An 11,650-nucleotide genomic window follows, 5' to 3' on the forward strand; every position below is an offset into this window, starting at 1 on the left:
GGGCACTTGGGGTTGGGACTAGCTCGTGGTGTCGCGGCGGGTTTATATAGCGGGAAGCTGGAGCGTGTGGGCGTAAAGGCGACGACGTGAGGGAGGTGTGCCGCGGGCGCGCCGTGGAGTTACGAGGCGCATGACGCGCGCGTGCATCAGCTCCGGGTTTGGATTTCCTGGCGCCGTCCGTTCGCAGATGCACGTAGCGCGATTCGAAATCGGGAATGGGAGATGCGGACTTGCCGTTGCCGAGACGAAGACGAGTACGAAGTCGTTGGCCTGTTGCAACTTGCGGTGGGACGGAACGTGGCCGCAACAATTTTCATGGCTGTAAGTTTGAACGGCCGCGGGATTGTGTTTGTGTTGCGCATTTGTTTAGTGTTTTTGGACCAGGAGAAAATGTCTGGTTGAATGGATTTCGGGGCTTATTCTGCCAGTGTTTAAATGATTGACGACTGATGTTGCCGGCGTGTGGTTTCTGTTGGCAGTATTTGGAGCTAGCTCCTGGTTTTGCCTTTGGGGTTTGCGTGCCAGAGAGTTATATCATTTTTATGGTTTTTATTTAATTTATTTAAATATATATACCTGTGTGGCCTTCTTGCAATATTTTATGTTATTATATTTTTTATTAGTTACATCGTCCATAATTGTTTTCTTTATCCTCAACTCTAAATTGTTAAATGAGCATTTCTTCTTTTGACTGGAAAAATACTAGCATTTCTTCTTTTGATCGGTCAAAATTAGTGAAAATGAGCATTTTCTGACAAATGCAAATGAACGGGTTTGAGAACCAAGGGTCGAAAATCAATTCCATTTTTGGGCCAGAACAAAAATATGAGCCCATTAAACAAGAGTGTGGCTACTATCAGCCCGTTAGATAATGTATCCTGGCCCATTAAAGCAAAAGCCGGCCCATTTTGTCTCCATCCCGCTGGGGCCCAGTGGCCACACTGGGTCACCGAGACACTCGCACACGAATTCCACACACTGACATACACCTCACGTGCGGTATGAGTCACTATCGAATCGTACCTTACGTGGCATTCCCTGACGCCAACAGCACACGCACCCAAATACGGCAGCATGGACCGGATCGCCCTTTCGCCGTGGCGTCGTCGTCGTCAACGTCTAGCCGATAAGCCTCCCGAGCTCCAGATTCACCTGCTACACGCGGCACCGTCCCTCTCGGAACACGTGAAGCATCGGACGAACCGTATATGCAAATGCAAGAACTGTGGCACACGAATACACGATATATACAACAAAACTTTACACGTCCTTATTTAGACTGGGACTGCCCGGCACGTTACGTACGATGATACTCACTGTACATACTCTACAGTATTTACACCCAGCAACAACATTTAAAAGCTTTTTTATCCGTCGACGTCACTTCGTCTCTATCCGGTCCACGGCGGCTACACCAGCGTGGAGCACGCCGACGTGTCGGGGTCGAACAGCGCCGGCAGCAGGTACTTCCTCCCCCTCGCGCCGTGCGCGTTGTAGCTGGCGCCCGTCGCCTTGTCCACGAGCAGCTCCCCGGCGTACCCGGGGTAGGCGCCCCTGCCGTACACCCCCGCGCACGCCGTGGCGGCCTCCAGCGGCGCGCCGCGGTCGCCCTGGTAGAACCCGTCCCCGAACGGGTTGGTGACCGCGCCGGCCACCACGGTGGCCACGTTGATCACCACGCCGTCCATGCCGGCGTCCCCGCTGGGCGGCACCAGCGGCGGCGCCTGTGGCCCGTACGCCGGCTGGTGGAACGGCCACGCGCACTGCCCCGGACACTGGTCGGCGGGGTTCCCCACCCACGCGTACGCCGCCCGGGACCGCGGGTCCGACCCGTGGTGCCCGCACCGGCTCATGCAGAAGCCCTCCACCGCCACGTCCCGCGCCGTGAGCACCAGCGCGATGCCGCCGCCGCCGGACGCCTTCGCAGGGCCACGCGCCCTGGCTGCCAGCGCCGGGAGCTGGGACAGCTTCAGGCTCTTCCCCAGCGAGCACCCCTCGTCGGAGACCTGGCGCGACAGGACGACCCGCGCGCTCCTGGCCACGGCGGCGCCGCCGTGTGCGCCGTTCTTGCTGACGGCCGCCGCCTTGGAGAGGTAGAGCTGGTTGATGCTGCTCCACCACTGGGCGACGGACGGGGCGGGGGACGGCGGCGCCTCCCGCGGCGCGGGCGCGGCGGAGAGGGAGAGGAGGAAGTCGGAGACGACGGCCTTCTGCGCCGGCGTGAAGCGGCCGTACCAGAGGATGGATACGGGGATGTCGCCGCTCAGCACCGCGCCGTTGTGGTACGTGAGGAGGTTCGGCTGTGGCTGGACCAGGAACGCCGCTGATGGCGCGGCGCCCATGGTTACGGCGAGCACCATCAGTAGCAGGAGGAGCGCACTGTGCTTGGCCATTGGGAGAAGGCTCTCGAGAGGTGCTAGAATCTTGGAAGAATCTTTAATTCTCTAGCTCGGTGAGGCGGCGACTCAGTTTGGGAATGGGAGAGGTGATGTTTTGGAGTGTGGGGAGCAGAGCCAGGCAGAGAACTGCTTATATAGAGGCGCTCCCACACCGGAGTGGCGGAGTGGCATTGATGCGAGCGTACGTGGATGCATATGATATAAGCATGCGAAACGAGTCACTTTGTGGTAATGGTATATTTACCGTGCTTCAGGTACCAACCAGTTGAGTCCTAAACACTCAGCTGAAGAGGGTGCTTACCGTGCTTCAAGGTGCCGTAACACTCCAAACAGTTTTCACTCTAAAGAGCTAGTGGTTGAGGGAAAACTGACAGTTCCCTTGAACCAGACTATAATGGCCGCAAATTAAACGTGCCGCCTCCACCTTCAACGTTTGACGCTGTTTAGTTCAATTTCGAATTTGCTCGCTCCAAAATTTCAAATCTTTTTTTGTCTAGTAACATATTAAGTTAGGCTGGTACTATGTACCAATCAATTCACACTACTCACTTCAACCGTATTCTGTCACTACTCACTACAAATCTACAATAACATTTTCTAAAACTCTAGGCACTCGCAATACACGTATCACACTCTCGAAATAATTTTTGATACATTGAATTAGGAAAGCAGGATCTTGGTTAAGCGAAGCGATCGAGAACATAATGCTGGTGTCCTAGAGGATCAGGACGTGAACTGACCGTGCGACCCCAGACCCCAATCATCACCGGCGTACGTGGAGGTCAAACAAGCTTAGCATTGATCGGACCACACATAATTGGAGGGCCCCCATGACGACGACGCCGTCGGCCCGTCGGGGATGGGAGCTCCTTCGGAACGTTCGACCCCAAGCGAAAAGTTGGCGCCGGAACTTGACACGGGAGGTATCGCCATCGCCGTTCGCATGTACATGCATGCACGCATGGGCCGTCACGGTCCGCTCGCTCGTCCCGTCGCACCTCCAGCTGGATGCCTCTATCGAGCTATTTTATTTCCCACTCATTTATTTTGTATAGGAATATGCTCCATGCATCCATTTGGTAATGAAATAATGACCAGTGATGTGGAATGGGACCAAATGATTCTTGGAGTACGGTCTTCTCTCTCTCACTTGAAAAGATCAGTCTTGATTTTTTGAGGCCGATAATTGGCCACCTGCTCCCTCTCGTCCCATGACAAATCAGATGAGTCTAGAACCTGAGGGTGTGTTTGGTATGAAATGATTCAAAATAATAATGATCCTTTCGTTTGGTTGGGTGAATTGGACCAGCTCATCTAGGATGAGGCCATCCCACTTAATACATTATTCAAGCAAATTGATTGAACCACCCTATCTAGGATCATCCATGCATGCATCATGTGGTGCATGCAACCAAATACACTCTGAAAAATGAAAATAAAAACCAGAGGCTTTGTATAGATTATCCTAGAGGCGTATTTAGCCACCAAACAAGAGCACTTGGAGACCTGCCGCCGCTGCTCTAGAGATTACTTTAGTGTAGTAGGACTGTAGGAGTACGCTTACTAGCTTAGTGTCGACAAGTCACCAAAGCAAAGTGTTATAGGAGTATACTAACATCATGCGCCGCTCCATGAGTAAGCAACCTAACCAAAGGCATCGACCCCAAAAGGATTACCGGCAAAGCAAGCGCTTATTAGTGCCCCGTAAACTCGAGAGGCCATCATGTGTAATCCCGGAACAGCTGGCTTCCATGCACTCGAACGCGTGCGGAGACGTGTCGCCGTTTCGCGTAGGACACCACCTGCACAGGGGACGGGACCCCGGCCGGCACAGCGGCGGGCGGTAGCTGCTGCAGTTTCCCGGCGCCAATAATGGAGGCGGCAGCCCAGAACCGTGGTCCGTGGACCTGTTCTCTGAAAGGCTCCTGTCGCCATTGAATTGGTGCGCCGCATGCAGTCTGGGATCGGGCAGGCAGTCACGCGTCAGAAGCGACAGCCGGCCGCCGCCGTCGCCGTGCACAGTGCGCGCGGCGAGGAATCAGCTGTGCGCCTGGGCCTGTCCAGAATAATTGCTTTCGGCAACAATCAGCAGTCAGCGTCGCTGACTGTTCCATTGGGCACTGCTGGATTTGGATACTTGCAGCATGCATGTCACTGTAGAAATGCATGTCTGCAAAACATGCACTCATTCCTAGCAAGTACTGAGTTTCACTGCTAATAGTTTTAATAAAAAAATGCTACAGATCAAATTAAATTGCTGACAAAACAACAAGCAATAGTCTGAATTTTATGGTAGCAGCCATCGATCTCATCGCGTCCGCTGCAGAGCCCGCAACGCATCGATGGCACGGGCGCACGGCTGCACGGACACCTATCGCACGCGGCTCGGAGTCGGAGGGAGGGTGAGCGGTCTATTACCACCAGCTGCCGCGCGCGGCTGTAGCTGCATCCGCGAGCAGACGGCGATGGCCGAGGGCGGGCCGGCCGACCGGTGGTGACCCGGCGCTACCTGCCGACGCGCCCGCGCCGGCCTGCCGTCGACGGCCGCATGGGTCACGTGTGGTGTGGCTGCACGCAAGCCGCCAGCGGCGCGTCAAAAGGTCGTCGGCCTCGTCATCATGAGGCCGGCCCCGGCCTCGCGCCTGTGCTGGGCCACCATCGGCCTTGCCGCCACAGATCTCGGCAGGAGTCAGCTTCGTTCATCCGGCGTCCCGGCGCGTAGCGCACTCGTGGGCATTGCATAGCTTCACGGTCCCGGCTGCGGTGGTACACTGGTACTCAAAACTCGATCTAGAATCTAGGAACAAACGGGGCCACACAATCATTGCCAGTGGGCAGAGGGCAGAGGCTCAATAGCGCCGGGCTCGTAGGAGGTAGGCAGGAATGCAGGAGGGGATGAAGGTGGGTTGACTGACCACAGAGTACAGCAGAGCGGCCATCCATGACAGTCTCCGATCAGTAATCACCATGGTTAACTCGACTGTATGAGCGGCTCTAGTCCTGGTTCGACTGTTGGAGTCCACGCAAGCCGAACAAAACTACCGTTCGCTAGCTCCATCGTCAGCATCGAATCATAGGACCCACGCACGAAAAAAATGAGTCCGCTCTTTCTCAGCACGAGTCTCATGGGACCCACGCGACGTGGTGCTGCGCTGCCTGCTGGTGGACGACGGCAGTTGGCGTGATTATTTTAATTCGTCGGAGTTCGGCTCGTCTGCAAACGTCGATTTTGCGTCTGACAACCAACGTTCGAACGCTGCAGTGTTCTTTGTTCGGTTAGAACAGCCCACGGTTCGATTTTGAACCACACTGGAGCTGCTCGGAAGTTTGGTTTCGGCAAAGACACAGTGCTACCACTGGGACTCTGGCTCACAGCTAGCAGTACACTGACAGCAGCTCAGAGAGGAGCGACACCTGCGACAGGCACGCAAACCAACCCGGAAAGGCTCCTACAACCCCCGAACTAACCAGCTTCTCAAAGCATTGCAGTGCAGAGCCCGCCTGTCAACTCAATGCCCATACAGGAAGGGGGGGGGGGGGGGGGGGGGGGGGGGGCACGCGCATTCGCGAGGGACCGGAGCCACCGCAGCCGACGTGCATTGGACTAAGCGTGCCATTTCACTCCAATAAGATTTGATTAGCGGTGGCGATAACTGATGACTAGCTAGTGGCCAGTGAACCTAGCATTCCACTCGACCCCAACCCCGACGGCTCCATCAGAGTCCAGTAAAGCCGGGACAGCGCTGCCGGAACCCACTGTTGGGACTGGATCACTCTCCGATCCGATGACCCTGCCACCTCTCCCCCTGAGATAGGACCAAGCCAACAACCGGGTCAGCTTTCCCTCTTTAAAACACGCCCAATCATATGTGTCTCCTGCCCACGCACGAATGCCCATCACGTTACATCACGGATCCAAGATTCTCATCATGGATTAGGTCAACTTAATGTTTAATCAAGACTGTACTGCCAAACACTGATGCGCCGAGGCAGGCCGCGCCGCTAGTCCGCTACAGCCGAGCAATTATTTGGGCCGGGACAGTTCAGTGTAGCGCCAAAAATTCAGCCGAAAAGGAGGTAGAAGTCTACTGGTGGAGTCGTGGAGCGAGCGAGCGAACCGCGAAGCATCCATCGCTCGATCGTCCGTTCACGGTCAGAAAGAGGCGCCGCGCACGCGCTGCCCATGCTAATCCAGCTGTCCCCAAGTTCCAGTTGATCTCCGGTCACCCAGAGCTGAACACGCCTCGAACAAGTGCAGCCCGGCGAACGCGTCGCGTGCACGCAGCTACTCCTGCCCATCAGGCCGATCTCATCCTGAATTCCTGACCAGTGATCACTAAACAATGGCAGGCAGCAAGCCCTATAAAAGCCCAGCTCCTCGCCATTTCGGAAGCACACACCACCACTGAGCCTTCCAGTCAAGACACACCAGCTGTCTACTCTAGTGCCACTGCGTAGTGCTCCACTTGGTAGTTCACTCCTAGTGGAGGCGATGGCCTCAGCAGCTTCCAGTAGCTTCCTCCGTCGGAGAACCCATGCTCTGCTCTTGCTCCTGGCGCTTGCGCTCCTGAGCTCGGCGTGGGGCTCCGTGGCCGCGGGAGTGTCCATGGCCAGCCCCAGCAGGAGGCTGATGGAGCTCTACAAGCCGCCGCCCAGCGACATGCTGAGGTACCACGGCGGCGCCGTGCTGAGCGGCGACATCTCCGTCTCCGTCCTCTGGTACGGCCGCTTCACGCCGGCGCAGAAGGCCATCGTCACCGACTTCCTCCTCTCCCTCTCCGCCGCGGCGCAGGGGCCTTCCGTCGCCCAGTGGTGGAGCAACATCAACCGGCTCTACCTCTCCAAGGCGGCGGCCGCCAGCAAGAACGGCGCCCACGGCGGCGGCGCCAGGATCGCGCGGGTGGTCCTGGCCGGGCAGGTCTCGGACGAGGGTTGCTCGCTGGGGAAGAGCCTGAAGATGTCCCAGCTCCCGGCGCTGGCGGCGAGGGCGCGCCCGGCGAAGGTGGGCGGCGGCGTCGCGCTGGTGCTCACGGCGCAGGACGTGGCGGTGGAGGGCTTCTGCGCGAGCCGGTGCGGGCACCACGGCTCGTACGGCGGCGGCGGCGCGCGCGCGGCGTACGCGTGGGTGGGGAACCCGGCGACGCAGTGCCCCGGGCAGTGCGCGTGGCCGTTCCACCAGCCGGTGTACGGGCCCCAGGCGCCGCCGCTGGTGGCCCCCAACGGGGACGCCGGAATGGACGGCGCGGTGATCAGCGTGGCCAGCATGGTGGCCGGCGCGGTGACCAACCCGTTCGGGGACGGGTTCTACCAGGGCGACCGCGGCGCGCCGCTGGAGGCCGCCACGGCGTGCGCGGGGGTGTACGGCAGGGGCGCCTACCCCGGGTACGCCGGGGAGCTGCTCGTGGATAAGGCGACGGGCGCCAGCTACAACGCCAACGGGGCCCGCGGGAGGAAGTACCTGCTCCCGGCGCTGTACGACCCCGACACGGGTGACTGCGCCACCTTGGTGTGAGAAGAGAGCGCGCGCGCGGCGCCGTGTCTTGGCATCCGTCAGTGGAAGATAAAGTGACGATGTGCTTGTGCGTCAGCGTGTGTGTAGTAATTTGGCGAAGGTCGAAATGGAGTGTTGTCTAAGGGTCTCATTGGTTGGATGCTAAAATTTTAGCATGTTAGAGTTTTGGCAAGCTAAAAGTTGGATAAAAAACTTGCTAAACATGGAAAAAAAATTGTAAATAGTGGTCAAAATTTTAGCATGCCAACATTTTGACATGCCAACATTTTGACATCAAACCAATTAGACCCTGAAACACCAACTGGATGTAAACTGTATAAAATGTGAAGTATCTGTTTCTCAAGGGCTCTGTCTCGTCTTCTATAACTCTGTATTGAATCGTGCTGGACTGTTTTCGTGCTTTGATATGAAAATTCTGAAAGATCCGATTCTGAATTTTGAAGTGGATGAGTGAGCTTGATCAGTTGGTCTGCGGGAGCGGAAGCCTGGCATGTCCACAGGCATTAGGCAACATCGACGATTTCTTTTTTAGATAACGCGGCTACGATTTCTTGATCGCAGAACGTGCTAAAAGGGCCTAGAATTTACTTGTTTGCCAGAGGAAAGCCGTACTAGAGTGGGGCCCATTTGTGTGTATTGTTGCCTGCCTGGCTGGTGGCATCTGGCCGGGTGGGGGTGGTGAGCCGAGGCAAAGCCTGGCCCAATACTACATACCTAGTATGAATTCGGACTTCGGAGTTTCGAACCTTCGTTCCCTTTGTTCATCATCATGTCTGCGCGTTTCGAGAAAGCCGAAACCTTTGCACTTGCCAGCCAGCTCAGGTCAACGGCTAGCAGAAAGTACGAAGTTTATTCCAATACACGACAATACCACGCGACCTTTCCATAGTGTGTCAACTACTCAAGCACCAGCCACCACCACCAGGGCTTCTCTTTGATGCATTTGACGTCAAACATTTCCGAAGCGCAGTTGATCCTCATGCACTAGTACTAGCAGTGCAGTCCAAGAATCTGCGTCACATGATTCGGGGCCTAGTGGATGTGCACCAGGAAACGAGTTCGATCTACCCAAAGCCGACCATGTCCGATCCTGTGGGAACCGGAAAAAAAAAACTTCTAACGATCCTCGCGTTGCGCTACGGGCACCAGCTCCATGATGCGTTCAGCCGTTCACGTCCAGAATCGTGGTGCACGACTGGAGCTTCGGCGGCGGTGCTCGCCTCGCCTGCTCCAGCCACAGGAACTCTCACCAAATCACCAATTCACTATGCGTCCATGGGCAAAGGCGAGGCTTTTTTTCTCGCGCCGCACTCGCCAGGTTCCCGGGAACGCGCGCGCGCGACCGTGGCCGGCCGGCCCCGAGCCCCCGACCTCGGCGGCCGGGATACCACCTTGACGAGCTGGCCGGCCAGATTTTCGGTGGATTCTGGATGGTTGCCGGGATCGCGAGGTTATTTCGTCGCTTTCGTGTGCCTTCGACGCTGCGCTTGCTGCCTAGTACTGTACGAAAGTACTACTCCGCTTACGTGACAATGCAAAGCCCCGTTGGTCAAGTCCCGTGCCTACGATACTGCCACGAGCAGCGAGAGCGCTCTGAACGTTTCAGTTCGCCAATTCGCACGCCGTGCCTTGCACCGGGAAATCTACGCATCAGCCGACCACCGTCTGTGAGCTCTGAGCACCGTTCAAATAAGAAACAAACCTTTGCCTGCAGCAATGCTGCAACTGCAAACGTGCATATGGCGTGACACGATGGTAATTTGAACATGGATGCGTGCCATGATCAGATCACAGATCAGCTTGCGCCACGGAGCAGGAAGGTTTATCAATGGCCTATAAATCCCTTGTTAACGGAGCCCTTCGTCTCGCAATCAGCAAGTCCCCGAGTTTACCATCATCTTCCGATCTTAACTCGATCGTAGTTGCGGACTGATTCCAAATGGATTCTCGCAGCTTGATCTCTACGAAGGCGCTACAGATGGTAACAACCACGCTGATCCTCCTGAGCCTGGCGCGGCCGTCGCTGTGCCAGCGGCGGGAGCTCGAGCTGGTGGAGGCCCCGGCGGGCGACCAGCTGACGTACCACGGCGGCGCCGTCCTCAGCGGCGACATCCCCGTCTTCATCGTCTGGTACGGGAGCTTCTCGGCCGAGCAGAAGGCCATCGTCGTCGACTTCATCGAGTCGCTGACCTCCAAACCCCACTCCGCGACGCCCTCGGTCGCGCAGTGGTGGAGCACCATCCACAACGTCTACCTGTCCACCTCCACCGCCACCGGCGGCGGCGACACGCGTATCCTCCTCGCCAGCCAGGCCTCCGACGAGCAGTACTCTCTCGGCAAGTCCCTGACGCTGGACCAGGTGTTCCAGCTCGCGGCGGGCGCGGGGCCCAGGAAGGGCGGGCTCGTGCTGGTGCTCACGGACCCGGGCGTCGTCGTCGACGGCTTCGGCAGCGTGCGGTGCGGGCTCCACGGCGCCGACGCCGGCGCGGGCTACGCCTACGCGTGGGCGGGTGACGCCAAGCGGCAGTGCCCCGGGCAGTGCGCGTGGCCGTTCGCGAAGCCGTCGTACGGCCCGCAGGACAAGCCCCTGGGCGCGCCCAACGGCGACGTCGGCGTCGACGGCATGATGGTGACGCTCGCCAGCATGGTGGCGGGGGCCGTGACCAACCCGTTCCGCGACGCCTACTACCAGGGCGAGAAGGACGCCGCGCTGGAGGCGTGCACGGCGTGCGCCGGGGTGTACGGAAGCGGATCGTACCCCGGGTACGCCGGGGACGTGCTCGTCGACAAGGACACCGGAGGCAGCTACAATGCCATTGGCGCCGGGGGACACAAGTACCTGCTCCCCGCCGTCTACGACACGGGGAAGCCTGGTTGCTCTACTTTGGTGTAGAGCCCGGAAAACGGTGACGAATTTCACTGCACGTCGTCGGCGCCGAAGGTGTAAATATACATAATTGTTTCTTCGATTTGCCGTTCTTATTTCGACGAGCTTATGGTGTTGACGCTTGCTGGGATCGTTGGAGGATCGGAGGATCTCTAAGAATTGGATAAAACAGAAGAGCGCGAAGTATGCTAAGCAAGGAGTTGTCTTTCAAAGACCAACGTACAAATCAAGATCAGTTTATCAAAATGAATAGAGATGAAATTGGGCGACCGATGCTGTGTGGACTCTGGATGACCAGCTATATATTTACTTATTTCTATGTACCTGGTTAGTTGGTTGCGCTATTATGGAAGAAGAAATGCAATACTATTTCTGAACAAAATCACATATATGACTGTAGACTTAATGACCTTGAGTTTGCACAGTTGGGTGGCTTGGCTACTTTGGTGTTCATTTTTCATCAAGTGTTTTTTGAGACATCAGAGGGTCTAAACTGCCAATCAACCCCGTTTGTAACAACTCTTGCAATAGTGCCCCCACAAGCACTGGTAGAGATGACTAAAAACTTCAGATATCTTTTTTTTTTTGCGAGGAAGATATCTTCTTGGAGTTAACTAAACCTTCTCTATGCATTTGAACATTTTTTAAGACTACTCCAAATGCCCATTCACACTTGTAGATCCAATCCATCAACCTGTGCTCCGTGCAGGCTAAAAAATTTAAGAGTATTTTAAAAAGAACATATGCTATAGAAGTTTGTTGATAAATTTGAGGCTGATACTAATTAAAAGTGCTTAATCTTATTCTCTCTCTCTCTCTCTCTCATGTAATCTTTATCCGGTTGTAACAGAT

At 56.3% G+C, this 11,650-nt stretch overlaps 3 protein-coding genes across 3 annotated transcripts; 2 read left to right on the forward strand and 1 right to left on the reverse strand.

Annotated features, from left to right (window-relative positions):
* Positions 1-1,224: 1,224 nt before the first annotated feature.
* LOC117853209 (protein PHOSPHATE-INDUCED 1 homolog) lies at positions 1,225-2,563 on the reverse strand. Its single transcript, XM_034735589.2, has one exon. It carries the CDS (start codon positions 2,391-2,393, stop codon positions 1,410-1,412), a length of 984 nt encoding a protein of 327 aa, XP_034591480.1. The 5' UTR covers positions 2,394-2,563; the 3' UTR covers positions 1,225-1,409.
* Positions 2,564-6,655: 4,092 nt separating this feature from the next.
* Positions 6,656-8,254, forward strand: LOC117853208 (protein PHOSPHATE-INDUCED 1 homolog). Its single transcript, XM_034735588.2, has one exon. It carries the CDS (start codon positions 6,892-6,894, stop codon positions 7,909-7,911), a length of 1,020 nt encoding a protein of 339 aa, XP_034591479.1. The 5' UTR covers positions 6,656-6,891; the 3' UTR covers positions 7,912-8,254.
* A 1,196-nt stretch (positions 8,255-9,450) lies between these two features.
* LOC117853966 (protein PHOSPHATE-INDUCED 1) lies at positions 9,451-11,174 on the forward strand. Its single transcript, XM_034736243.2, has one exon. It carries the CDS (start codon positions 9,851-9,853, stop codon positions 10,802-10,804), a length of 954 nt encoding a protein of 317 aa, XP_034592134.1. The 5' UTR covers positions 9,451-9,850; the 3' UTR covers positions 10,805-11,174.
* Positions 11,175-11,650: the final 476 nt, after the last annotated feature.

Source organism: Setaria viridis, chromosome 4, assembly GCF_005286985.2.
Source record: "Setaria viridis chromosome 4, Setaria_viridis_v4.0, whole genome shotgun sequence".
NCBI lineage: Eukaryota > Viridiplantae > Streptophyta > Magnoliopsida > Poales > Poaceae > Setaria > Setaria viridis.

What these genes read in the sequence shown, in the direction of transcription:
- LOC117853209 (XM_034735589.2), bottom strand. Translation starts at nt 2,393, where the DNA reads ATGGCCAAGCACAGTGCGCTCCTCCTGCTACTGATGGTGCTCGCCGTA.
- LOC117853208 (XM_034735588.2), top strand. Translation starts at nt 6,892, where the DNA reads ATGGCCTCAGCAGCTTCCAGTAGCTTCCTCCGTCGGAGAACCCATGCT.
- LOC117853966 (XM_034736243.2), top strand. Translation starts at nt 9,851, where the DNA reads ATGGATTCTCGCAGCTTGATCTCTACGAAGGCGCTACAGATGGTAACA.